Source organism: Podarcis liolepis (genome assembly GCF_965112155.1).
Source record: "Podarcis liolepis genome assembly, chromosome: 1".
Classification (NCBI taxonomy): Eukaryota; Metazoa; Chordata; class Lepidosauria; order Squamata; family Lacertidae; genus Podarcis; species Podarcis liolepis.
Window position 1 is genome coordinate 48,303,487 of NC_139554.1, and position 27,919 is coordinate 48,331,405.

At 40.7% G+C, this 27,919-nt stretch overlaps 1 protein-coding gene across 15 annotated transcripts in view; it reads right to left on the reverse strand.

The window, feature by feature from the left end:
• The window catches only part of RAD51B (RAD51 paralog B), a 297,374-nt gene that overhangs the window by 157,475 nt on the left and 111,980 nt on the right, over positions 1-27,919 (reverse strand). For all 15 annotated transcript variants that reach the window (XR_014516114.1, XM_083461035.1, XM_083461034.1 and 12 more), the window contains exon 8: positions 27,135-27,231. Coding sequence is in view for 14 of the 15 variants with exons in the window: in XM_083461035.1 (XP_083317161.1) it covers positions 27,135-27,231 (97 nt within the window). In the remaining variant the exon portion in view is untranslated. The remainder of the gene's footprint in view (positions 1-27,134; positions 27,232-27,919) is intronic.

A 27,919-nucleotide genomic window follows, 5' to 3' on the forward strand; every position in this document is an offset into this window, starting at 1 on the left:
AATCCAATTTCTTAATTGGGCTGAATGTAAAACTTAACTTGCCTGAATTGGAAATATGACCGTAGGCAAATATATATGAAATATTGCTATGTACCAAATTCAGTGAACTGAAAATTGTATTGTACCCAATGAAGTAAGGGGGCATTAGTCCACTTGCAGTCTTCATTTCACGTCAGATAGAATTTTCCATATTTGGTAAAAGTGAAGAGCTATAGCACTGAAATATTCTAATAGCACTTCCTCCAGATCCTCCTGCCCCCAGTTCCCGGAAGTGGGGATGTGGGGAAGAAGGGGTGTGTTAAAGGCTAAAAGGAGTGCAGCTGCAAAGGAGGAGGAGATAGGGAGCAGGGAGTGGGCACCTATACAGTGGTACCTCGGGTTAAGTACTTAATTTGTTCCGGAGGTCCGTTTTTAACCTGAAACTGTTCTTAACCTGAAGCACCACTTTGGCTAATGGGGCCACCTGCTGCCGCCGCGCCGCCAGAGCCCGATTTCTGTTCTTATCCTGAAGCAAAGTTCTTAACCTGAAGCACTATTTCTGGGTTAGTGGAGTGTGTAACCTGAAGCGTATGTAACCTGAGGTACCACTGTACCATGATCTCTATTTGCAAGGCAGTATAAATTCACCCAAATTCCAATCTGATTTAAAGCGGTCTTTCCAGTCTTCAAGGCAACCCACAATGACAAAATTTAAAAACAATAAATCAAGAAAAAGACAAAAGACAAGAGTAGGAAAGTCCATAGATCAAATCCTAACCGTCAAAAACTTTACAGCAGCAAAATTAAACTAGCTCAAGCACTTTCTTAAAAAACCAAGTTTTGTGTGTTCACAAAAAAGTAGCAATACTGGCAGGTGAACCTGTTTGAAGAAGGCATTCCACAGCGTCTATTCTATAGTCAAAAATGCCTCACCAACTTCAGACAAAAGTCCCTGTACTTGCACTGACAGTCATTTTCTGGTTATTCCTTCTGAATATTGTACTGAACTTTACTCAAGCGAACTTTGTGAGCAGCCAGAAGGAAAGACTGCAAAACCTAGATAGGACATCCACTCTCTTTCAAACAAAGACACAGAAACCCAACTTTCTTAAAGTATGTGTGTGTTTTTGGGAGGGGTGTAACCAGTATTTGAGGGACCCCCCAGATCCCAGACACACAGGGAAGCAGGCCCATTGCCTTGAAATAACGTTTTAAACATGGTCAAAACCTTTCACTTCCTGTCAAAAACACCAACTCCAAAGCTCCATTATGGTTCTGAGCATGTTGCCCTGCTATAGCATTAAAAAAACAACAACTAATCATGCAACTCTAAGTAAGGATTTAATTGAAACACATCAGACAACTTGCATTTTTATTTAAAAAGTCATATATTTTAGTACCATTTTGAGGTTTGCATCTCTCTCTCTGTTCTATAATTTTTCATGATGATCTCTTTTCCCCGCACACCTCCCCCCAGTGGATTAGAACAACAATGAAAAGAATTACAAAATAAATATAGTATCAAAGAACAATATAACCACAGAATAAAAGCAGCAGAACCAGCAGATAAGCACCGTTAAATGAATTATATGCTCAATAAAATCCTACTGCTCCTAAAAATGATATAAAACATGATCAAGGGAGGATATGCTTTGACATAAACCCAAATATAGCTCCCAGACACATATTTCCCACAAAAATATTTCTAAGCCAAGGTCATTACTTTGGGAGTGACTTTTTATTCTTCCCGCCCCCAAAAGGAAAAGAAAAAAACTTTAGATGAAGCAAAATCCCCTTCTTAATATAAACTAGGATAAAATAGCTTGCTCTATAGGGAGGTACCATTTAATTTGTGAACACGTCTTTTGTCCTCAAAATATAGCGCATCAAGGCATACACACACCCCTGCAAAAAAAGAAGAAAAGTAACTCGCTTTCAGATTTAATCTCCAAATTCAGGGCAAACGTATTTTGAAGAGCTACGGTTTCATTATTTTAGCAACATACACTGAGTGTACACTAGGAAATACACTTAGGGATTACATGCTAATCAGAGGAGTTGTATCAATTTTTTAAATTATTATTTATTAAATTTGCATACCACCCTTCATCCGCACTGATCAACATAAAGGCACAGCTCACACCCCATACCCTTGGATCCAGTATTTCACAGTGTCATCACATATGCAGAAAGTTTGCTTTTTACAAACTTGCAAAAAAGAAAATACGTAAAAAAATTAATATCTGTGTAGATTTTCAACTTTTGATTTCAGCCAAAACAGAAAAGTGAAGTTTTTTGTAAACAGATTATGCAGGTATGGATAAAATATGACTAGTAATCTGAAGTGGGGTAATGTACTAGTTAAGACTGAGCAGTGAAATAGGAATTCTCCAGTTCAACTCACATAACAATGAACTCACAGATGGCCAAAGGCAGGCTCAAAAACATACAAATACTAAGTATTAGTACTTATTAAACAGCTGGGTGCTGCCTAATAGTGTGGAAGTAAACTGAACCGCTGGTTAAAATGGTAACTTGCGCACCCTACAAAATGCAACTGTTTCCAGTTTATATACAGGTAAAAATCTGTACTGGGAATCTACAGTTATCACTAGAGGTCAGGTCCTCATCATGAAGGTTGCTTCCCATGTGCATCAATATCTGGAGTCCCACACTTCTTGCTCATACACTCATCTTCTGGCAAGAGTGCCAGGAGAGCAGAGCAGCCTCCCTAGCCTGGAGCTGGAGAAGTGCTGGGGATCATTCCTGGAGCTGCTCAGTGCAACAGTGGAGAATATCCCTGCTCCAGGCTGGAGAGGATGTTTGGGCTGCTGCTACTGGTGGTCGGCTCAAGCACCGAGCATTTTAGCTAAGGACAGGGTCTTCAAAACACCATTTTGGCTTGGCTACCAACGCTAGTCAAGATTTCTGGACCTCTGTTTAACAGAGATGCCTAGAGTCAAACACATTCCCCAGCACTTCCAGATATTAAGTGCCTGGAACATACTAATCTTAAATTAAAGACCTATGACATAGATATATTTTTCACTGCATCTCACAAAGAGTCAGAAAAAGGCACTTCTCAAAAGGGTTATCTATAACCTTTAACCCCTTAGATTCTGCTTTTATATAAAGCACAGCTTATTTATTTATCTATGGTCTGATAGGTTACACTTTCTACGAACACACATTATACAAAGGCCACATTGCACACTTGAATCAGAAGATTCAAGATTTCATATCCCAAAGCGCTTGAGAATGAAATGGTACAACAGCAAGCTGCCTGTTTTTTAATTTAGACAATGAAGTTACTAATGCAATTATATATTTGGTAGAAGCCTCAAGGCAGTCAGAACAGCTATCCAATTACCCAATTCAGAGAGATGACTTTTTCTTCAAACAAATCCACTTCTATGAAATTTTGCCCTACCAATAGCTTTTTGTTTCATTTGCAGAAGGTCATGGAAAAGGCCATTATCTTCTCCTGGCAATGGGGGTTTAATTTATATGTTACCAACATAAGGACCATCCCATTTTAACCAAAAACTGAGACAGCAAGACCACTGTTCAATTACTAGTTCTAAAACTTTACCAATGCTGAGAGTGTTTTATAACTCCACCTATGTTTTGATTATTACAATATGCTACTCTCTGCAGAAGCTTCCATCAGCAGTACAAAGAGCAAGAACAATAGAGGAAGCTCTGTCCAGCTTTCAGATAGACAAACATCTACTCAAGATTTTGTACATGCAATAGCTGGCAGCAAGGTTCCATCCAGTATACCCAGGTAAAATGAAAGAGGAAGGAGGAACTGAAGGAGGGAAGTTATAGAATAACAGCCCACTCATATGGCAAAGTAGAAGAGGGATAAGAAGAAGAACTGAAAATAAGAGGAATAAGCCAGCTGAGAAAAAAGTGAGAAACAATAATGACACTTTTGGATCTATATGATAGTCAAAAGAATCAAATAGTCAAGTCCAAATCCGCTCACCTTCTTCATAAGGCCTCAGGGGGTGTATGTTGCGTTCTAGCAGGTCTTTAACCTTGGGGAACTTTGGGGACCGTCTTCTCTTGAAAATTGGGAATTGAAAAGCCCAAGTGTATGTTCTGCTCAATATGGATTACTTTTTATCTTGTTCTATGTCAGGAACCCCACATCAAAGTGAGTACGGTCTGAGTGACAGTGACGAGAACCACAGCTCTTATCATTGCTTTACAAAAGACTTTACCATCAACTATTATCAACTATTTTAAAATATTCTTATTCAGCACCCCAAGATGTTGATGTGCCCCCATGACCCGCAAGATTTGTCATTAATTTCTTTTTATTTCTTTTTAAATTTGAGGGGTTTTTTAGTATTGACTGCTCCAGTGGGTCTACTGCTGTAATACCATGATGCCAAAAGTTTCACTTTGTGTGTGTGGTCCCCAGGCTACACCCCCCCCCCCGCCTTTAAAAACTTTTTAAAAATATTGTGGTTTTTTGTTTTTGCTTAAATTGCTGCTCCTTTAGGTACCATGCAGTAGTGCCAAATGGTTTTTGTGACCCCCACCAAGACCCTCCCAAAATTTCTCCTATTAAAAATATGTATTATTATTTTTTCTGAATTTAATGATGAATCTTATTTATTGATTCAAACATATATACTGTTTGGTATATAGAACCTCAAAGTGGTTTTAAATTGCTTAGGAACATCAGTGCTTCCTACAGCAAATAGGTAAAATGCAACTAGGAACTATGACCCAATCAGGGTTCCCAAATGAATTACATGAGGGCTTAAATGGCCAGACATAGAAATGTGTTAGATCAGATATTCAGAAAGTTTCTTTCTTCTGACATGCTTAGCTCTCAAATGCTTCTAAGGAGGACAATGTACTTGGTAGAGAACAGTCAGGATGTATTTTAAGAAACATATTTTTTCCCCTTTTGATTTCAACCAAATGTGCTTTTTCATAAGTGCATTGAAGAAAGAAGAATGTCTCATAATTTGGTCAGGTAGACACAGCAATCCAGTGTAAAGAGAATCATTCCAAAATCAGCCATAAAATAAGTTCACAAGAAACTGCAGAGGGCTTCATAATGAATGACATGCAAAGGAATACACACACACTGCTCAGCTCTCCCACCACTAGTAAAGAGACTTATTTTAGATGAACAAGCCCCTTGTGAAAGATTACTCCCCTGCCCACCACAGTGTCTAGTAAAGCTGTGGGAAACAAATGACCTCCGAGCCACAGTGCCGTGTATAACTCCAAAAGAAAAGGAGAGGGGGCGAGGGGGGTTGCAGGAAGAGCATAATCTAAGCTGTACTGTCTTCCAATGGTAGCCCTACTGTGCGGTCTCTGGGCACAGCAAAACATGTTGTTTATGCCATAAAATGTCAAAATATAGCCTAGACAGCAATAAGATTCCACTGATGGTTTCTGAGAATATATGGCGCAGTATTCTGACATTTCAACTGGAACTGCTCTCTGAACCTGTCCAGCTCACATTTCAGTGCTAGGAAAACACATCACCCCATCCCGGCTTTCAATTATCTACATACCACATAATTAAGAGATAAGGCTAGGAATAAAATCTTAATGGTAAACATGCCTTTCATTTAAAGAAGGCACTTTCCTATCAATATGCAATACTGCAAATGTTTGCCTATTTCTGAACGGAGGGTGAATCTATGATCCTTCCAAAAACTAAATTGCTACAGAATAATTCAGTACAGGCTTGCACAGAATGTGACTATAACACATGAGAAATGAAAGAAACAAATTAACACTACAAATTAACACTACTATAATTAAGCACTTTTAAGCCCTATCACTTTTACTGGTGAATAAAGCACATGTATGTCCTATGGAAGAATGAAACATTTCTCCAGCTGATAGTAGTATTTAAAAGAGTTTAACTTTAACTGCATCATGAACCAAGTTTTTTAAAGAATGTCATAGCAAATATTGGAGTTAATATAGTAAATTTTGTTTGTTCATTCATTCCCTGCTTTTCTATATTAATATGTACTCAAATTAAATCTATCTAGGGGGTAAGAAGTGAGACACCTTTCTGCAATGGGACAGGGAAGACAACAAAGACATGATCAGCTCTATTCACAGGAAACAACTGGTTGAATATCTATATTTGCTTCCATAGCATGCTAAGGAAAAAAGAGACTATTTACTGTACTTTAAATTATGGTTGGGAATAATGGCTCATATTTATATTATATACATAAAGGAGGATCAAAATACACATTTTGGTACTGAATAGTCCAAAACATTAGTTCACAATAAACAAGGGGCTCAAGCACTGAAGACATCTGAAATTCAGAAATAAAACACCCAAAAGTCCACAGGAGATTCAGGATGTGGCCTTGGAAAAATGAAGTGACTGATGGGGAGCCTGTCACTTAAGCTAATACAAAAGATTTCATTCATGAAGCAAATTCTTCACAAAACTTCAGTAATCCATATTACACACTTGATACATTCTGAAGACCATCCTGCCACTTCCCAGTGCTGGCAAAACAAACCTCTCCACAGAAAGAGCACATTCTGTGGTTAAAAGCTTTAGAGAGCCACAATATCCAGCTTCCTCAAGAAGCATTCTTCATAAGGTTAGCTGGCGGTGTTTGTTCCTTGAGGAAGTTGTGTGCTGTGGCTCTCAGGGCTCTGAGAAACTATTCAACCGCTGAACTGAATGTGTGTGAACTGATGAAGAGTGCTCTTGAGGAAGCCGGGCACTGAGGCTCTCAGGGTTTTAAAGTGAAAAGTATACAACTCTTAAAACCTTCTGGGCACATTTTCCACTCTCACTGGAACTTTTTAATCCTTCACCACTGTTTTCGCCAATCATGAGTAGAAGTGTAATAAAACATCCTAACATTAAAACCTGAAAGCAATTCTAGCTCCAAATCTTTCTTTTTTAGGAGAAAAATTAAAATCATGTGGTTGCAAATCCCAAATTTGGGGATTCTAGGCATTTTAACACGGATGGTAACACGTCAATAAACTAATCACTATTAGGCATGTAAAATGTTTGAAGGGTGAGGAGGCAGAAAAACAGATCTGGGGTTGCAGATCGTGGTAGTAGTTGCATAGTATAAAGATGCCTGGGTTACAAGAGAAAGGAAAGGTTCCCCTGGGGTCATACAGTAACTACTGTTTACCTTACTGGATAGAGAGGCTCCTCTGGGCCACACAAGCTGTGAAGAGCTGAGCTGCTTGCTGCTTATTGCTACGTAGCAGCACAGGACCCAAGGAGTCCAGTAGCCTCTTGAGAGGACTTCATCAGGAAACCACAATCTTTGGAGAACTTAAGAGATGGACAAAAGTTACTAAGGGAGGTTAGAGAGGCAATGGGGCATTTGATGAAGTGGGTAGAATGCCCAGGGGGTTGAGCAGCAGAACTTTCACTGGCGCCTCAGTAAACCCACCACCAAGCCTAGGCAGGGGCAGGGCCCAAGTTGTGGGGCAAGTGGCTTGAAACAGACTATCATAACCAAAAGTCAGATTTGGGGGGGGGGGGGGGTTTCAAAATATATTGTAGTCCACAAAGGCTTGAAATGGTCCACATGTTGTGAAGGTTTAACTGAATTGATACTTGCTGGATTGGGTAAAGCATCAATTACAAGAAATGACCATTTTGCGTGCCACCAAGGCACGCACTTGTGCCACTTTCAGCCTTGGAAGGGGGCAGAATGGGCTTGTGCGTGACTGCTGGTGTGCGCACTGAGACGGAAAGCAATCCCCGCGCAAACGGGGATTTGCCTGTAGCAAATTATTGTAAAATAAAACTGTATTGATTGAGCTTTGAATAGCTGCTTGATTTCTAGCTATTGATCAATTAACCGATTACGTGCATCTATGTAATTGAGAACGGTTCATTGACTCTCACCAATTGTTGAACTGAGTAAAGCAGTCAGGAAAAATAAGGGGATGGAAGGAAATCAGTTCATTTCTCAAGGGAGTGGAGGAAAGAGGGGATAAATATCCATTATCATCATATAGAAATAGTTCAGAGACTTGCAAATCAATGGTGATAAACCAGAGCCTAGATCCGACCAGTTTTCTACATGGCATCCTTCCCAAATGAGGAATTTCATTTTAACCGGCACATGATAATAATAATAATAATAATAATAATAATAATAATAATAATAATAATAATTTATTATTTGTACCCCGCCCATCTGGCTGGGTTTCCCCAGCCACTCTGGGCGGCTTCCACAGAAACCAAAAAACACTAAAATATCATACATTAAAAGCTTCCCTGAATAGGGCCGCCTTAAGATGTCTTCTGAATGTCAGGTAGTTGTCCATCACCTTGACATCCGATGGGAGGGCATTCCACAGGGCGGGCGCCACCACCGAAAAGGCCCTCTGCCTGGTTCCCTGTAGCTTCGCTTCTCGCAATGAGGGAACCGCCAGAAGGCCCTCGGCGCTGGACCTCAGTGTCCGGGCAGAACGATGGGGGTGGAGACGCTCCTTCAGGTATACAGGGCCGAAGCCGTTTAGGGCTTTAAAGGTCAACACCAGCACTTTGAATTGTGCTCGGAAACGTACTGGGAGCCAATGTAGGTCTTTCAAGACCGGTGTTATGTGGTCTCGGCGGCCGCCCCCAGTCACCAGTCTAGCTGCCGCATTCTGGATTAGCTGTAGTAGAGCACCCCACGTAGAGCGCATTGCAGTAGTCCAAGCGGGAGATAACTAGAGCATGCACCACTCTGGCCAGACAGTCAGCGGGCAGGTAGGGTCTCAGCCTGCGTACCAGGTGGAGTTGGTAGACAGCTGCCCTGGATACTGCATATCATAATCCCTGCATATCAAACTACAGTATAATATTTTTAGAAAATAAAGCTGAAGCAATTCCCTAGTGATTCAAGTGAATGGAGAGAGAAAAATAACCTCAGAAATGGGACAAACAGTAATTATACACAACCTAAAAAAGAAACTGCCAGCCCACAAACTAAACAGGAAAGGAGTAAAATGCCTGAAATTCAGACACTAGAAAAGTACTGTAGCTGGGTATTTTCTTCTTTGGAGAGTGAGTGTGTGTCACACAAGGTTCTAGGGTAGACCATTAAGGTACCTTAAAAAGAACAAATGTGCAAATACATAAATAAAATTAGTTTGCCTCCTGTCAGGGAACTGCCATCGGAGCTAGAGGCGGAGGGAAGGCTCCAGAGGGATGCCGGAGAGGGTCCCAGTAGGGAGAGGGGCAGCCCATTTGCTGGGGAAGGAAATCAGCGTAACACCAGTGGAGAAGGGGGGCAGATGGGGGAATCGGACAGGAGGCTCCAAGACTCCTCGCCGGAGACCAGCGGAGAGAGTACGGGTCCTCCGCTGCCCACACCCTCCCTGCGCAGAAGGCTTCCGCGCAGGGAGACTAGGCGGAGACTTGGCATCAAAGAATTTTTGTGCTGGAAGAAGTTCAAGAAACGCCCACTGACGGATTCTGCTAGCGACTGAGACAGTCACGATGCTAGAGGCTGTTCAGTCAGAAAGGGTTCAACCAGGTAACCTAGCCAGGAGTGGCGGCAACTTACGCACGAGCAACCCCTAAACCCATTACACCTCCCTTCTTTTCAGCTTTCCCCTAAAACAACAGAGGGGAACCTCTGGCCTAATGGCGTAGCGTGGAGGGTGCAGGGGGGCCCGGCCGCACCGGGCGCAACATCTGGGGGGACGCTCGCTCGCACTCGCAGCTCTCTGCCCCCTGCTAAAATCCACGGGTTAGGGGGCGCAAATTACTTGCCTTGCCCCGGGTGCTGACAACCCACGCTACGCCACTGCTCTGGCCCACAGACCTATTTAGGCCCAGTGGCAGAAGTTCTTTGGCTCCTGAGATTGTTTTCTGCAAGCGACGCCCACCTGATGTCACATATGATGTCAAGTGTGGGGCAGGTAAACATGTGACTCCCTGCTGCGAGTGACACAATCACCCTCAAGTATCCTCTCCCATTGAACAGGACCCATTTGCTTCCTTGCTTTTTACCAGAGTACTGGAGCAGTGTGGGATACATGAACACAAGCCACATGCATCTGACTCAACACAAGCAAGAGCTATTTTTTCGAGCCTACTCTATGGTGGTGGTGATGGTAAAGAAGAAATACCTTGGGGGCTACAAGAGAAACTGGGAGGATCATGCTGCCTGGTACATCTCCCAGCACATGTAATCCACCTATGGTTTTTGCAATTAACAAAAAAATTAACAAAACCTTTTTAACCAGAGACAACAATGGGAAAAGACAACAAAACAATTCACCTACAATATCACCTTTAAGTCTCTTTAAAACTGCTGTCTCTCAGCAGGCTGTGGGTGGGTGGGTGGGTGGGTGGGTGGTGCTAAGCTCATTCTTTTCCATCTACTTGTAAAATGAAAGAGTTCAGATAGCAATCTACTCCCCCTCATTGCACTTAGAGGGCCAAACTACACATTACATTATTGCATTCAACACGATTATCTTTAAAAACAAAATTGCAGACTTGGGGGAGAGGGAAGAACCAAGACTGGGACAATGACAGCCAGAATTTAACCTTTCCCCCAGCTTTCCCTAGTTTTTAATAGCCCCTCCCTAAAGTCCCTATTTGTATTGAGAGATAAAAGCTTCCATTGGTATCCAGTATCTTCTGGCAAAGCTCAGACAAAGTGCTAATTTGACTTAGTTATAGCTTTCTCACAACAACAAAAATAATAATATGCAAAGGGAAACTTTAAATTCTCTGCAAGGCATATTTGCCAATGTATACCTCCTATTGATTTTTTAAAATAGCATGTTAGGGTTTATTGACTGAATTAAAAAACATAAGAGTCAGGAAAGTAATTTGCTACACTGTTTTATGAATGTTGGGATAAAAAGCAATAAAAATGTATCTATATTTAAGCTGCAGTGGAAAGAAAAGAAATGAAATCAGAAAAGGCAAAGGCATTTTATTTAATTCAGAACCTAATACATCCCTCAGTGAATTGTCCAAGTTCAACAGAGTGACAGTCTGTTACAGGGACTAAGGAAGGTATTTGAAGCAGCTTACTGTAATAGCAATTTGGTACATAATATGAGCTCTGTTGCTGAGGTCAGCACAAATTGATTTTAAAAGAGACAGTTTAAGCCTGACTGATCCTGCATTCCTACCTTACCCAAATCTGTCTGCTGAAGTTGAGAAATATATAAGTAGGACTACAGTCTCTGCCTGGCTTATAGCTATGTCTATGAAATGCCAAATTAATGGTTCTCTATCCTATATTCATACTGAAGGATAACCCGGACTTTGGAAAAACAATGTGAGACATGTTTATTGCTTAAGTGATATCTAGAGCAGGGAAGAAAACATTTGTCATTTTATCAATGAGCTATTATAAATCTGCTCCCAAAAGTCATATAAAGTAAATGCAAGATTACAGACGGGTTCTGGAAAATGTAGCAGACTGGAACTGCAGGACCTTCAGTTGAAAAGTTTCTTTTAAAGTGACCAAAATGTGATTAGAATGTATTTTATGTTTAATAGAACAGCTACTTTCGCGTAAAAGTTTATTCAGTTCCATCTACATTCTAAAACACATTTAACAATGGTACACAGGGTTTCCTCCTAAACAGATACAAGAAAATACAATAATGCGCATATTTCAAGTGCAATTTAGGGCCACCTAAACTGTGGGGGGTTCTACAGGGATATAAACGAGCATAAAAACTGTCTTTTTTCTATGCAGGTATTGGAAGCATACTGGCAAGTGCCACACACACTCACTTACAAAAGAAAGGTAATATGTGAAGCACCTCTTAGTTCACATTCACAAGGCAATGGAAAATTCAGCACTGCATCATTCCATCTAGCAACCCTCAATTTCAAAGAAGGGAGGAGGGGCAGAAACCATACTATCAACATTGCAATGCCTCCTGGGTATCATCATACTGGTCATGTCAGAACGCAGTTTGCAGCAGATTCTATAATCCACAGTGGAAGGCAGTTCTAGGGCTTGAGTTTATCCAGCATTAACAAGCCCTAATAGTCTAGTTCTGCTCAGACATAACAAACGGAAATGTCTTTAAATTATCCTTCCCCTGAGACATGATTTCATAAGAGAACAAACTCTATATATGTATGGAGAAATTTCCAGTGTAAACATGTGGTGGATTCTAAAAGCTGCAGCCGGAGTTAGGATATGGATATGCCAAATGCTGAGTGTAAGATAAAATTTCAAAGTGACTGATTTCGTTCTAACTCACAGCATGTACTTGGAAGTCTGAGGAACACATGGAAGGTGCTTTTGAACAAGGGCAGAATCAGCTCCGTTTCTTACTTTTCCACATACATGCAGTGGATGAGCTACAGAAGCTGCCAATCTAACAGGACATTCACCAACAGCCTCAAAGTCATATCCACACCCTACAACTGTGCTTTGGAATTAAGCACAAATTGCTCTTGTGGGCTGATTTGGTTACTTCTGTCTAGTCGTAGCAGAGGCAGTGCACATTCACGCTCTTGACATGATGAAGGAAAAGTGAATTCACACCTAATTGAAAGGCCCAGCCTCTGTATTTTACATCTTACTACTTGAAACCAGTTACCCTGAAATGTGGCATTCTATATGCCACATTAAAGAAGAAAAAACAAGGCAATGTGAGTTTTATGTAAATCCTCAAATATATATTTTTACCCCCCAGAAACCAAAAGCTTCTCAGTCTCTACTGGCATTAATGCAAATCCAGATGTGTGCATGTCTTTAAAGACCCATACTTGTTTCCTACTTGTTCAGTCATTTTTCATTAAAAAATCCTAACAGCAGCTAACTGTGCCATTCAAACACAAAAATAGTATGACCGTCCTGTCTCACACTCAACACACACACACACACACACACAGGCTTTTATGTATAAGTAAGAAATATTTTTATTCAGGAGGTAACACTACAGGCTTGGCAGGAGACACAAGAGTTCAAGAGTTACAGGTCAGGAGTACAGGAATCAGGCGAGATGTTCAGAAATGGATGAAAGTAGTGAAGATCTCCCAACAGTTTCCACATCACGCCCACCAAGCTTTTAAAGACAACATGTGGTACTCACTCATGAGTCTTGCTTTGTGGGAATGCTGGGATTGAAAAAACCAGCTCCTCTGCTATGGGTCTGCTTCCAGTTCTAAGCAACAATACCATAACCTTCTGTTGAGGCTTCCCATAGGGCACTGTCTCCTCCAGAGTTACCTCCTCCCTCAGTTGCCCACAATCCTCCCCAGCCTCAGCTAAAACTATCCGCTCTGCTGCATTCATCCCAGGGATCATTCCTCCTGTGGTCACTGCTGTGGATACACAATATGACGGTCTGTCTCCAGGGATTCCCTTACGGCGGGGTTATTGTTTCCAGCCTTCATGTCATATTTGCAGATATCTTTGTAATGCTTGGTCTGCCAACAGGCCTAGTGCCTGATTTAGCTCCCCGTACACCACATCTTTGGGGATCCTGTCATCTGTGTACATGACCAAGCCAGTGTAGACGTCCCTGAGACAAAAGTGTGAACATGTGGGTGAACATCTTTGTGCTGTCCTGCCATGTGATGCCCAAAATCTTCTTGATGCAGTGCCTATGGAAGGCACTGAAGGCATCGCTCCCGGTGGGTGTAAGTTGCCCACAACTCACTTCCATAAAACAAACACCACCAAAATTAACACATCTAGCTAAGCAATGGCTCTCCAATGATTACAAATATTTTAGTTCAAAAATCACCTGCCTTTTAGCCAATTAATTAAATGTATTAACAAACTTACAAGATGTATGTTTTGCATTTTTACAAAACTTCAACCTAAGTGCCTTTTGAGAATATATGAGATAGCTCTTGTATATTCATTTGTGCAAGAAAGGTGTGAAAATAAACAAATCACCTGAGGAGTTGTAATTAATTAATTACAGTTAATTAATTGTTGATTGCCAGCCTTAGGACTGCGGCAGACAGGTGTGCGCGATAACCATTTCGTCTACTACCAAGGTCCCAAAGAAAATTGTCTCCGATGGCAACAGTAAGGCCTGAAATGAAAGTTCATATAGGAACATGCATTAAAGGGGGGGGTATTCTTTTTCCCGTGGTTCTGACAAAATATGCCCCCTTTGAAAAAAATAATAAATACCTCTATGTGTTTTTTTTAAAAAAATATTATTATTAAGAAAGACTTCAAGTAATTCAGGGAAGACCATCATTATTTTTTCATTCTCTGCCGAGCGGCCACATTGAAATAAAATGCTTACTCAAGAAATAAGCAAAGGTACTCTTAATTCAGCAAATCAAAATTTGCCCTCACTGATTAAACTTGATGTTTTACTTGATTCTTCTATAAAAACTTGTATCCTGGGTTAAATAACAACAGCTAGATCATACCAGCAAACCCATGGATTTATTCATTTTTTAAAGAACGTTTTACTGGAAATGATACTCTGGACTGTCACATAAAGTAAAATGGTGAACATTTCATGACTGTGATGGCTGCTGGAATGCTGGAAAACACTTCTGCACCATGAATAATCACAGATGCTTATTGAGCACAATGAAAAATATCCCCACATTCCCTTATCTACATAAGAAAAATGATAGAGAGGAGCAAAGAGAGGAGCAACTCAAGAGGAAGAAAGATCCATTATTCTATAAACTGGCACTCAGCCTAAAGGAAGCTGAAATGACTACTTCACTGTGAGCTGTTCTTTGCAGAGGCAGTTATTTCTGAAAGAATCTAAGTTGCCCTAGATAGTTTTGACAGATGACAGGAAACTAAATCCAAATGAGATGCCAGTTACAAAGAGATAAACACGAGAGCCACTGTTGGACAATTATTGGACTCTCCATTCAGAGACAGCAAGATCCCAGAGGATGCAATTGGCAGGGGGAATATCAAAGCGGCAGGATGAGCTGGGAAGGTCTCCCAGAGATTCGCAACCTGATTTGAAAGAATTTGGACTCTTGCCCACAAAAGCTCATGCCACACTGAGCTAGTTAGTCTTTGAGGTGCCAAAGAGTGCTTCATCCCAAGAAGGGGGTCACTTGTATCCCTTCCTTCTGCCACAAAATAACTCCACTAGCTCCTTCTCCAGCAGCACAAAACTTGAGCCATCAGAAAGGGCAGGAATAGAAGAGACTGATAGCAAGAGTGTTTCACTCTCATGTTCTACTTCAACTTACGTACTTTGAACTAATGTTGGAAATTCATTAGCACACTGTGGAAGCCATTTCAGAGTGAAATACATAGGAGGACACAAATTCACAATGCATAAACCACGAAATGCCACTGAGCATACTTAACCCTTTGGGCGCAGGTAGAGCAGTTATCCAGATCCTAGTCAAAAGATTACTTCTGCAGGTTAGTTTGCCTGTCTTTAGATGCTAGGTGACAGCATATCCTACCATCTGCTGGGCCATTCTCCATGGAGAAAGCCTTTTTAACAAAGGAAAATCAAATGGTAGTCAGGAACTAGTAACTACTGTAAGAAGAAATTGTGTGTGTGCTTCAAGCTACAATCCTAAACACACTTATTAAAAATAAGCCCCATTTAATTATCTAATTACTACTTTTGAGTAAGTGAGCATAGGCCTGCACTTTTAAAATAAAGCTTTCACTTTTGAAAAAGCTCTTTAGAGCAATTCTCACTCTCCTGGTGTACCAAGATTTGCTCTATATAAAGCAAATCAACAAATGTATTGTAGTAGTAAAAGCAACTAAAACAAACTTTAAGTACCTACTTAAAATGTTTTCTTGTGGGCAAGCCTATCTAGATACATAAATACTTGCATGTTTTGATTTCTTCACTGTTAATGTTAATTGTTTTTAATGATAATTTTAATATCTGAAGGAGCATCTCCACCCCCATCGTTCAAACCGGACGCTGAGGTCCAGCACCGAGGGCCTTCTGGCAGTTCCCTCACTGCGAGAAGCCAAGTTACAGGGAACCAGGCAGAGGGCCTTCTCGGTAGTGGCGCCTTCCCTGTGGAACACCCTCCCACCAGATGTCAAAGAGAACAACAACTACCAGGCTTTTAGAAGACATCTTTCGGGAAGCTTTTAATGTTTGATGTATTATAGTATTTTAATATTCTTTTGGAAGCCGTCCAGAGTGGCTGGGGAAGCCCAGCCAGATGGGCGGGGTATAAATAATAAATTATTATTATTATTATTGTTGTTGTTGTTGTTGTTGTTGTTGTTGTTGTTGTTGTTGTTGTTGTTGTTATATTTCTTGTAAACGCCTCAGAGGTTTTATTACAATCAAGTGGTATGTTAATTTTGGTTAAACCCAGGGCATTTTTGCTAGAAAAAAGAGGTGCTGGAACTTGTTGAGCTTTTTTTAGGTCAACCCAGTGAAAGCTGTTAGCTGTTGAGCTTTTCTTAGGGGAACTTTTCTTCTTTGCCCTCTCGCCCCACCAATGGCCGCTGCACAGCACCAATTGCCGCGCTGCCCGCAGCCGCTCGCAGTGCGATGTACAGAAGCGCCAGAACTCCAGAATTAACACCAGAATTAACCCAAGGTGGTAAGATAACTAGCTACACAGTCGATCCAGATCACCTGCTCAAAGCAAAATCCAACTGCATTTTAGCCATACAGAACTGGTACCACATTGTGTTTAATACTTAGGAGCTGGGTCAGATGGCCTCAGTTCATATCTTGTCCCTGCTAGCAACACAAGGGGCAGCCTTAGATCCCACCTCTAGTGATGAAAACTAAAGCTCCCTTTCCGTCAATGTGAATAACAAAATTAAACAAAACAGGGTTCTGACATTATAAGGATCATATTGCTTATAAAATGGTACCCGTTAAGTAAATAAATTGATACTTGTCATACGTGTTCTATGGGATGACAAATGCGCTAAATTCCAAACTGATCCATTATAAACTGCAGCAGGTACAGTCATTTAAGTGCTGAAGACTGAGATACCTGACCCTTTTTATTCTGTTTTTTTATATAATCATATCACATATTTCTTTTCAATTTTGATGAAAATTACTGCATGCGCAATTTAAATTTTGAAGTGAGAATTCTGCCAGGACTCCAATATATGCAGAGGGAGCCACCTAGTGGATGCTATGTGCAATGCCTAACCCCTTACTTACAGAATATGACAATGCGGCACAGTGATTAGTTCAGTGGTTCACCAAACTGTTGGGGCCAGTGAGTACATTGGGAAACTTGAGAAACGGATGTGAGCCCTGCCTCCCATCCCTACAACCACATGCACTCACATGCACCACAACAACAACCACACCCACTCACTGGAATAATATGCACACACATTTAACAAAACCTAGTATTTGAATAAACTTCTCTGTACAAAACAGAAAAATTCAATTCCCAACAAGCCTGCTTTAGTGGCATCTCATGTTGGCACAAGTTCCATAAAACCAGGAAAATGCAAGCTAAGGCTGATGATCAGTAATCATGTTGCGCTAGGTCAAAAATTATGCTTGCTCTCAACTTGTACCTCCCATGTTTATTCAGGCCCAAGTCCACATGGTGAGGATGATGTCCCTGAGACCAGTAAATATAACCCACATTGCCTTATATGAAGGAGCTAGGCCTTACTGTACTATAACATGAACTGACCCATTACCAGTAGCTTAAACTAGTGGGGATTTTAATCATTGAAAATGAAGCAGAGCTGCCTGCACATGCCCATCTCTGTCATCAGTGATATCATAGGCTCTATTCAAAGAGGTATGCATTGAACTTGGACCATCACATTCCAAGACGGCATCCCAAATCACTGCTATATGGAGAAAGAGTTGCCTTTTCCCTGGCAACAGGACAAAAGTTCAACTGATCATGAGCTGGAGGGGCGGAATTCAAGCTGAATGACACTGCACAAAGGAAAGAAAGTCACACCCAGATTCATATACTGTACTTTGGACAGTCTTTTCTAGCTTAAGAGGTGGTCTGCACCTTCAGGAAAATTGTGTGCTGGAAGCAGGAGCAACCAGTGCATTGGGGCTGTGCCACGCAGCTTTCCTACTGACACCAGTGCCAGCGCCATTTATTTGGATGGCAAAAGGTGCCAGCAATGTGCAGGCACATTGGTGGGAGTGCAGAATGGACTCCGCCAGTTCACCTGCACAGGCCCAGCATCAACACTGCCTTGCTCCATTCCAGTAAGCATTTGAGATGCCAGTGTCAGGAGGGCCGCACGGCCCCACTGTGCACCTGGGAGGGGGCGTGATATCAGAATACTACCCAACTTGTAAAAAGAAACCTATTTCTCCCTGCATAAAGAAAACCAGGGGATCAGGGAACAGGCTGGACTAGAATCCTGATCTGTTAGCGCTCTGCAGGAATGTTTTTTTTCTTAATTAGGTGACGGTGTAACATTCTTCTTTTCTCTTTCTTGCTTTTGGAAGTAACAGTAACAATGTCAATCTACAGCATGGAGACTCCTTAGGAAGACGAGGGAAGAACTGGAAAAATGTGTTCTCCCCCTCCAGTTTGAAGCACATTTCTAATCCATAAAAGGAAGACACATACCAGTACAAGAAGTCATTTCCCTCTTCCCCTCTTCTTGTGAAAACTTACTGTAGTCCTTTGCAAGACCATGAGGATAAGCCCTGTCTTAGGCAGGGCTCAAGCTGTTCAGGGCTCTTTAGATCAAAGCTAACACTCTAAATTATGCACAGACGGTAACAGCAGAGAAACAGTGCGGGGACTGGGGCAGTAGTGCAATGTGCTCTCAGGATTTAACACTATCTGCAGCCTCTAAGCAGTTGCCAAGGGCAGTCTGAAGTTATGCTCATTCTGCTTTACAGATCAAAACTTTTGGGGAAGGGTTGGTTTGGGGGAGGGGAAGTTGCTTAAAATATTTTTAATAGTCTCAAAAACGGGATGTTGAGCTTTCCTGCACATACCCATTATATTCTGTGAACTTACCCTTCATTCTCTCACACCCAGCTCATGTCACAGCTTGCAATTAACTGATACTACATAGCTCAAGTGCACTGAAGCTTACATTACAATCCTCCTTTCTTTATAGTCTCCCCTCAGACTATAATGTTATGACAGGCAGATTTCTGAATTAGCAGGGAATGGGTGAATTCCTTTCTGTAAATATTAAAACCTCTTAGCTGTACTCATAGATGTGCTCCTGCAGATTTCAGCAACAGATGTACCCAGCAGAATTACAAATGGATAGGTAAGCAAAATGTTCTGGCGATAGAAAAGGAAATTTTGCAAGGAAGGCTTACAGATCTGGCTGGTTTAAGCACAGCAGGAAAAAAAGAGTTTTATTTTTACAAAGCAGGACAGAACTTAATATGTTAAAAACACCCAGGCTCTGCTTTGTATAATAAAACCCTTGGTGTGTTTTAAAAACATCTGCAATCCTATGCATAGCTATAATTCTTTTTTCTTCTTTTTTATTATCCCAAGTATTCATGCTCAGTAAGATGTGCATACGTATTGTGTTGTATTCTGAAATCACTCTTCAATAGTCATCTTCCGCTAACCTGGCCCAGTCTTACTGTTTCATTTTATTGCACCAGGCACATGACTCTGTGATTCAGAGTTGTGGAGGGGGAAAACAAAGGAGTGTAACGTCCCTGTAGTAAGGAGGAGCCTGACTGGAAAAGAAAATTTATTCAGTTTGTACATAAAGATCCTGGTAATAACTAACAATGGGAGGAACATGCAGAAAAATACATGGCCATTACTTTGCGGTCTGGGCAAATTACTGTGTTCCGTAAAACTTGCCCGAGATTGGCAAAGTTCCTGCAAGTCTGAATTTCAAAGATCAGACAAGGGTCTTTGTTTATTAATGTTGCTGGACTGGTTTTGGTGTGTGTGTGTGTGTGTGTGTGTGTGTGTGTGTGTGTGTGTAAATGCAAGTGTATAGAGAATATTCAGACTGAAACACAAACATTCACCCTAGTTCCTGTTCACTGAAATTTCTAGAGTGGCTTATGGAAATATTACCAGCTGCGTCTCTTGCTACAAGCTGGTACTGTGTATAAGCTTCACTGAAATTAAATAGTTTGCTCATAATTTGTATCCGTAACCTGATATTTTTTCTTTTCTTTTTTTAAAGACTCAATCCTAATTATATGCCAAGAGAAGATAAACTCTTCCATCTGTCCAGGATAGCTGTTTGAGACAACAGAGCATATCTAATGCACCACATTTCTTGGGTAATCTAATTAGTAGTTTTTGAATTGGATTCAGACTTTGACTTTGGAGTCCTTCACATACAGCTTGAATTCTGATGAAATTCTACAGCTCTTTAGGCCCAATTCATACAATCAGTATGGGCAAGCACTGAAATAGCATAGGAAGCTGCCTTATAGCATTTGCCTAATTCAGCATTAGCTACATGGATTGGCAGTGGCTCTCCCAGATTTCAGAGGTGTCTACCAGCCCTATCTGGAGAGGCCAAGGACTGAACCTAGGACCTTCTACATGTGAGACAGAAGCTCTCCCCCTGAGCTACAGCCTTTCCCCTAGGGTAGCAGAGATGTGAAGAGAGACATAGAAGAAAGGAATGGTGGAAGAGAGATGTGAGCTCTCCCCACCACGACGCAGATAGCCTGCCATGTGAGCCAAGACCTGCACAGTACTGGCCAGTTGTGAGAAAGCTCCTGTTCTGATTACTGCTTACACATACACCATTATTTTAAGAGCACATTACCTACTCGCATGGGACATTACCTGCACGAGGGAGGGGAGGACCAGGGCTTTTCTTCCTTGGCACTGTTTTAGCACTAGCCTCCAGTAAATGTATGAAGCGGGGCTCTGTCATTTCCCAGAAATCTGTATATGGGAAATAACACCCTTTAGAGAGGTTTTCAAGACTTGTATCAATTAAGCACATTTCTGGCACTTTCTTAATGGCATACTTTCCCTGGAGTCAAAAGCTGCTCCAAAATCTGAGGTCATCTGTTTAATATAAAAGCATAGGTTATGGAACAACAATTTCAGGTTTCATCAGCCAAGTCCCTGTGGCTTTGAAGAAAAAACAGCCTAATAAATTTGCTGTCTTATGAACAAGATAAATTAATTATTATGCTCCTTTTAAAACAGTTTCAAATTTCATCCAGGATTTTCCTCTATTGCTCCTATTTTTATTTTAAATCCATCACTGCTCATTAAGTTTTCAACTTTCTTGTTTGACTTTGTTGCTTGCTGTTCTTGCCTATCAAACATCTGGAGTGGATTTTGTCAGCTGGGTTTAAAGGAAGAACTGTAAATGATGCAATAATTTTAAAAATTAAAGTTATTTATAGCAAGGCTGAAGCCAGAATTGTGTTTTAAATGGTTGAAGTTTCAGTTGGTGGGTCTCTAGGAATGTGTAGTGCATGGTCTTTTGCTGCTGTTTTCTTAAGAATTCCCTGGGTGGGATTATGTAATTCCCCATCTTCTATAGGAACCCTTTCGTTCTGCACGTCCTGTGCCTGAAGCAATTTTACTATATCAATATGTGAAATGTTTTCTGTTGGATTTTTTTTTCTCTTGTAAGACAAGTCCAGGAATACATTTTGGATTGTTAGCATCAGGATTCATGGATTTAATTCCCAACTCTGCTTTTAAACAAGCATGGTACCAAGGGGATGTGGTATACGCTGTGTAATTTTAGCTCTACTAATTAGATGATGCAGGACTCTTGGATAAGCTGCCCATCAAAATGCTGATGGCGCCTAACCCTTTATATTTTATCTGAAACTAGGTCTTGTGATCTTGGTGCTTACTCATTGTATGCTTGGCTACAATGACGGATTATTGGATATAGACAAGTGTATGGAAGCTAAATGCAAACATAAATGAAATAAAGATGGTTGCCATGCCTTGTAACTGGAAGAGAGGTGAAGAGGTACCTACTATGGGTGAGTCTGAGTGCCCCCTAATCACTGAGGTTCACAGACTGGATCCAGCACTACGTCTGAAACATGGTAAAGAATGCTTTTCAGCAACTTCAGAGTTAGAAGGCTTTTAACCGTTTCTTCCTGATTCAGGTCTTATGACTGCCATGTATGCCTTTTAAACACCAAATTAAAATGCTCTAATGGAGCATTGGTACACAGCTGCAGCTAGGGAAGAAAGCTATGACTCACCATCGCCTGACGGTTCCTGGAAGGCTATCACCAGAGTGGATGGGGGACTGCGTTTATCCATGCGATAAAACATATTTTATCTATTAAGCACACATCAGTTTGAGCTTTGCAAGCCTCAAATCAAATTTTGGGGGTGGGGAGCTGATTCAAGTACAAACGGGACATAAGGATTGCCTTGCTGAATCAGAACAAGGACCTATTAAGTACAGTGGTACCTCGGGTTACATACGCTTCAGGTTACACACTCCGCTAACCCAGAAATAGTGCTTCAGGTTAAGAACTTTGCTTCAGGATAAGAACAGAAATAGGGCTCCAGTGGCGCGGCAGCAGCAGGAGGCCCTATTAACTAAAGTGGTGCTTCAGGTTAAGCACAGTTTCAGGTTAAGAACGGACCTCCGGAATGAATTAAGTACTTAACCCGAGGTACCACTGTACAGCATATTCTTATTCCAGCAGGACTTTTTTCTTCTTTTCATTCTTTCTTATTTAAACTTTTAAGTTAAACATGTTCAAAACAATACAAGAATGAAGCAGTGCAAATCAGCAATCGTACAATATAGTACTACCCAAGAGGATAATGTGAACAAATCACAGACAAGTAATCACAATGAAAGGAAGTAGGAAGTGTCCTGACCTGTGTAGGGTTGGGGAATACAGCAATCATACATGCATTCATACCATAACAATATACAGAATGAATATAAATACAAAGACTTCCAAATAAAATCATATTTCAGTGGAATGTGCCAACCATGTGTTTGCTTTGTCATATATGTCATGAAGAGCCACCAGGTGGCCCGTCCTTCAACAGGTTCCTTGGCAGCTTATAAAAAGTTAGTATTAAAAGCTTTCATAGCATGCACACTAATTAAATCAAATCTCAAGTTTCACTTCTGTTTTTCATAACACTGTTTTAAGTAGCAGTTACAGGACCATGTTCAATACAGGGACAAACTTGTAGAAGGAACAATGGGTAATTCATTAATTGGCAGTGTTGAGGCTACAGCATGTTCTAAGAAGAGTTGCAACCTGCTTCCATCTTTTTCAGTCCAAAAAAGCTGAAACCATTGACAGATGCCTTGAATAATGTGGGAGCACCACCTTCTCCACCGAAGGCCAAGCTGTCTAGAGAGTGACTCCATGAACTCCAAAAACATTTGGACTTAATTCCTTCTTGTCACACATCTCTACATTCTTAATGGCGTGTTTCTAGGTATGCATATGTAAGACTTATTTGAAATGTGATCTTCCTCCTAGATATCCAGTGTATCTATAGACCTTCAATTACTGTTAATTGTTAATTACTGTTTTTCCATCTAATGCATCAGCATAAATCCCTACTAACATTAAAGCAGTTGAATTGTAGGGGGAAACAAATTATAGATACTGGGTGGCTGTACAGTGCTGCAGCAAAATGAAATCCAATACCCCATCCATTAGCAGAAACAGAGTGTTGTCAGTTTAGACTACTCAAAGTGATAACCAAAACCAGATATTTATTACCACTCCAATGCATTTAATCTCATGAAACTAATTCCAGTGGATTTGTGGCTACAAAGCTGTCTAATCATTTATGACTTGTTTAAAACTTTCTAGCAAAATTGGATATTTGATAAATTATGAAACTTTTAGAGCATACCCCCAATGACGCACAGAGGCTATTGCTATCATCAAAAGAAGCTTGCAATTGATTTGAAGACTTTGTGCCTATAACAATGAAGAGAAAAACTCAGCAACTGTCAAAATGTGATTATTCCCTCAAGTACATACAAGTTTCTAACACGCTGGAACACGTTATGCTTGAGATGCTTGTTTAAAGAACTGATCACAACCAAGCAAATGCTCAGTTCTTTGTGCTCAGCACTTTCATTAAGCTTAGTACATGTCACTGTAGCTCAGTGATGTAGAATTCAAGTGTGAACAATTTTTTTACTAACACGTGAGGGTTGTGTCACTATTTTTACCAAAGAAAAGTATTTTTCTTTCAGTTTTTTTATTTCTTTAAACCATTCTGTTAGTCCCCTTTTCTCTCAGCACCCCACAACATAATATATCTTCTCTCTGCATACCCTGCCTCCTTTTCTCACTGCACCTTACAGTGTGCATGCTCTCCCTCACTGCTTTTTGCAGTAATGGGGAAATGCACTAGAATGTATGGGATAACAACTTATTGATGCAGTGCTATGTAGCCTCCCCGTAAACAAATCAGAATGGATGCTCAATAGAGTTGAAGTCTTTTAACCTTGCTGCAAACTTTTTGCAAACAAATCAGGATGAATACTCAATCAGGTCACTGGAAGTGACATTTTTATACAACCCTCCTCCCCAACCGAAAGAAAGGGTGTGTGTTACCCATGCCCTTTTTATAGTTTGCTTATCCACAGGTCTCTCTACAGCTGCATTCATATTATTCCCCTTTTTCTCCTTCCTTTTGTTGATTTCATTCTCTCTCTGTGTGTGTTTCTTTCCCTTCCTTCCACACACCCCCAATCTCCACTCTTGCTGGAGTTCAACAGCACCAGCACACTCTACTAGCGAGTCATACAATGAGGCAGTGTGTCTTGGATTCAGCTGACCATTTCAGTGATCTGCTGCCTGATTTTCACAGCAGGGACAGAAGAGAGCTTAAAGATAATAAATGCCTAGTTTCCTCCCTATCCAGTAAGGCTAGAGTATGTTTCTGGATGTAAAATAAGAAAGTAGTTCTGGTTGCACTTTGCCGTGTTGTGAACTGCACGGGACTTATATGGGGGGAAGGATAGCAAAGAAGCACTACCACCACCACCATTAATACTCATACTACTACTAATATGCTGCAATTAAGGAGTGGTTTTTTGCTGGTTTCTTTGGCTGGTGATATGTTTTGGTGCACCACTGCCACAGCCTCTTATCTTAATTAGCTCAGCTCCAAGGCACAAAAACTCATCCAATGCAGGGTCCTCACAGAAAGGACGTAAAAACTACTAAAGTGGAAACAGCAGAAGCTATACATTGACCTGAACACAGAAGTTCAAGAAGCAATTTGTCCCAAACTAACTTTAGTCTATTTAACAGCCCGGATTCCTGTGCCAAAGCGAGCCTTGTTGAATTCAGTGAATCACTGAGGTTCACTTATCAAAGCACTAAAAGAGATGTGTAGCTATAATATCACCAGGTAAAGCTCTTGAGACCAAAAGAGAATGATTTATAGGCCCCGGCAGTGCTTTTTTTCTGGGGGTACTCAAGTGTACGCAGTACCAGAACAATTTTTCCTAGAAGAAAAGCGCTGGTTAAATGTGTGGCACTAACTGTAACAACTTCCTGTGAGTACAGGCGCCTTTTTTTCTAGAAGAAAAGCAGTGGGCCCAGGAGAGAGGCAACCTGTAAAGCTAGCATCCCTTCAGCCTTCACAAGGGCACCTTTATTGCATAAACTACTACATCTCTATGTTGCAATGACATTCCAGGAAAAGGTAAGTTGTCACTCCACTTGCGTATGACCAAAGTCATTATCCCACATGAAAGAAAAGAAAATTGAACACAGTCTAAAACTAGATCTAGCCAACACAAACATAACAAATCCGACTTTTATAGGTAAACATTTGAGGGTGGCAGCTGGTCAGAAGAAGTCTGGGCAAATTGTTTTCCTAGTTTCTTTTGAAGATGTGTGAAACCCATTCTGGTTCCCTTATACTGAATTAAACTTGTTGCACATTTTAGTCCTGCAACCGGTCTTTCTATTTATATAGCAGCAGAGCCTGTGGAATGAAAGAGTACCCTCATCACCCTCAGCCTGTTAAAGACATATTCTCCCAAATCAAGAAAGAATTGATTTTGACATTGTTTTAATACCTATATTATCCCTATAACTCGACACATTACAGAACAGCAAGTATATTTGCCGCTAGGTGTACCTATGGCAGGGAACCATGCCCAGTCCCAGCTCCCTAGCACACATCTCTGCGTAATACCTGCATTTACAAACATGGATTTTTCATACACATGCAATACACTTTACTGTATGCACACAATATAATATGCAAAGTGATCCTTGGTTTCAAACTATGTCCATATATGGAAGGTATATGCAGTTCCTAGTACAATGTTGGAGCCTGCTAGCAGGTACTCAATCGCAATGTAGAAAACAGCATACTAGTAGCAGAATTTTCTAATTGCTTTTAGGAAGTTTTTCTATTTAGGAGTAAGTAATTCATAAAATATATTCATACTTTCTGCCATCAGGTTTCTATTGAATTCCTTGTCAATATTACTAGAGCACAACTTTCAACTATTTCTCTGTGAAACTGTTTCCTAATGCGAGTTGCAAGATGCATCGTTTGAATGAATAGATCACAGATAAGGTAAAGGACTCAGAAAATTGCTTTTAATTCTGTCACAGACTCTTGTAATTTCACTTTGCCCCAGTTCTACAATAGGCATGCTGTAAGGGTAAAAGCTATAAAAGACTTAAGATAGTAAATAATTTGATACTATAGTGATAGGTGCACATGGTTAGATGGAAGATAGTGAACCAATTGCATCATTTCCATATCCTTATCTGATGCAGGTTTTTAACTAAATTGGGCTGTGTTACATCACACACAAGTTTCTACAGCATAATGAAGTATTTAGGTCTGCACTGTGCTATACAATATGTGAAACAAAATCATTGCAGAAACATGAGTATTTATTCTTTATCCAACAAAGCCAACTTGTTTTTCTTTTGAGTAGCTGATAATTACGGCCATTGCCTTGTGTTCCTGTATCACATTAGATCAGCAGAATGATCCAACTATTCCCTCAACTACCTTGCTTCTAACAGTGATGGGAAGGTTCTGTAATTCACCAGGTTGGAAGTACATAGCAATGTTTTGAAGCATGCTACCATAACAAAATGTGGGGTAAACAAACCCTTCTAAGGTTCCAGCATGCAGATCAATACCATTTACTGGTCTTAAAGAATGAAACTCTAAAAGTTGTTTCAAAGGGGCTTTGAATTCTAGCTACATCTTACACTAGGTCAAATAACCATATTTGTATTGCCCCTTAAATATGAAAAAGAGACTTACGAGTAGTAGTGGAGATTTGTGTCAGGGTCAAGTTTCAACTGTAATAAAAAGGGTTGCTTACCTTCAGACAGAGAGAAGTCATCAGCTGGAGACAGCAGGTCTGCCTGTACAGCAAGGCCATCGCTCAGCCACGTGGTAATCTGATTCGTCAAGATAACCTGCAAACAGACATGGAGAAGGAAAAAGTATTAGAATTACAAGAAGAATATACAGTGGTACCTCAGAGAAGAATTGGAATGTATATAGGCAGACAGGCAACCCTCAACACCCACCCTAATTTTCAACCACTTCAATTCCTTCCTAGAAATGTTGGATCAACTATAGTAGCATCATAATAGACTGCTGCAGAAAGCAAATCCTTTCAAGCAATCTTTTCAGATTACTTATGGGCTTCACATTACACCTCATATCTCCCAGGTACGAGAAAGGGATGCCTTTGTTGAAAAGGAGTAATGGTACAGAGAAAACAAGTATGTAGGAGCCAGGATGGGAAGTGATGAGTGTTTAGGGCCCGGTTGGTGCGGGTGTGCATAAAATTCAAAAAAGCGAATAAGAAGGCAGTTTAAGAGCCAGATGGGTATATACAAGGAGGATCCTGGAATATCTGTTAAGCTTAGAATATAGGGTGATGCAGGACTTCAAAAAAATCGGACAGATTTAGTGAATGCGACAAACTGAATTGGGCCACCTCATCATTTCAAGTGCATGCTGTATAGAACCAGTGAGGTAAGATGACATTGCTAGTCCCAGTCAGTCTGGGCTAAAAACAAATAAATAAAAAAATACCATGGAAACAAAATATTACCAGAGCTATCCCATCTTTGTAGATCAATGTTAGAGCACCTA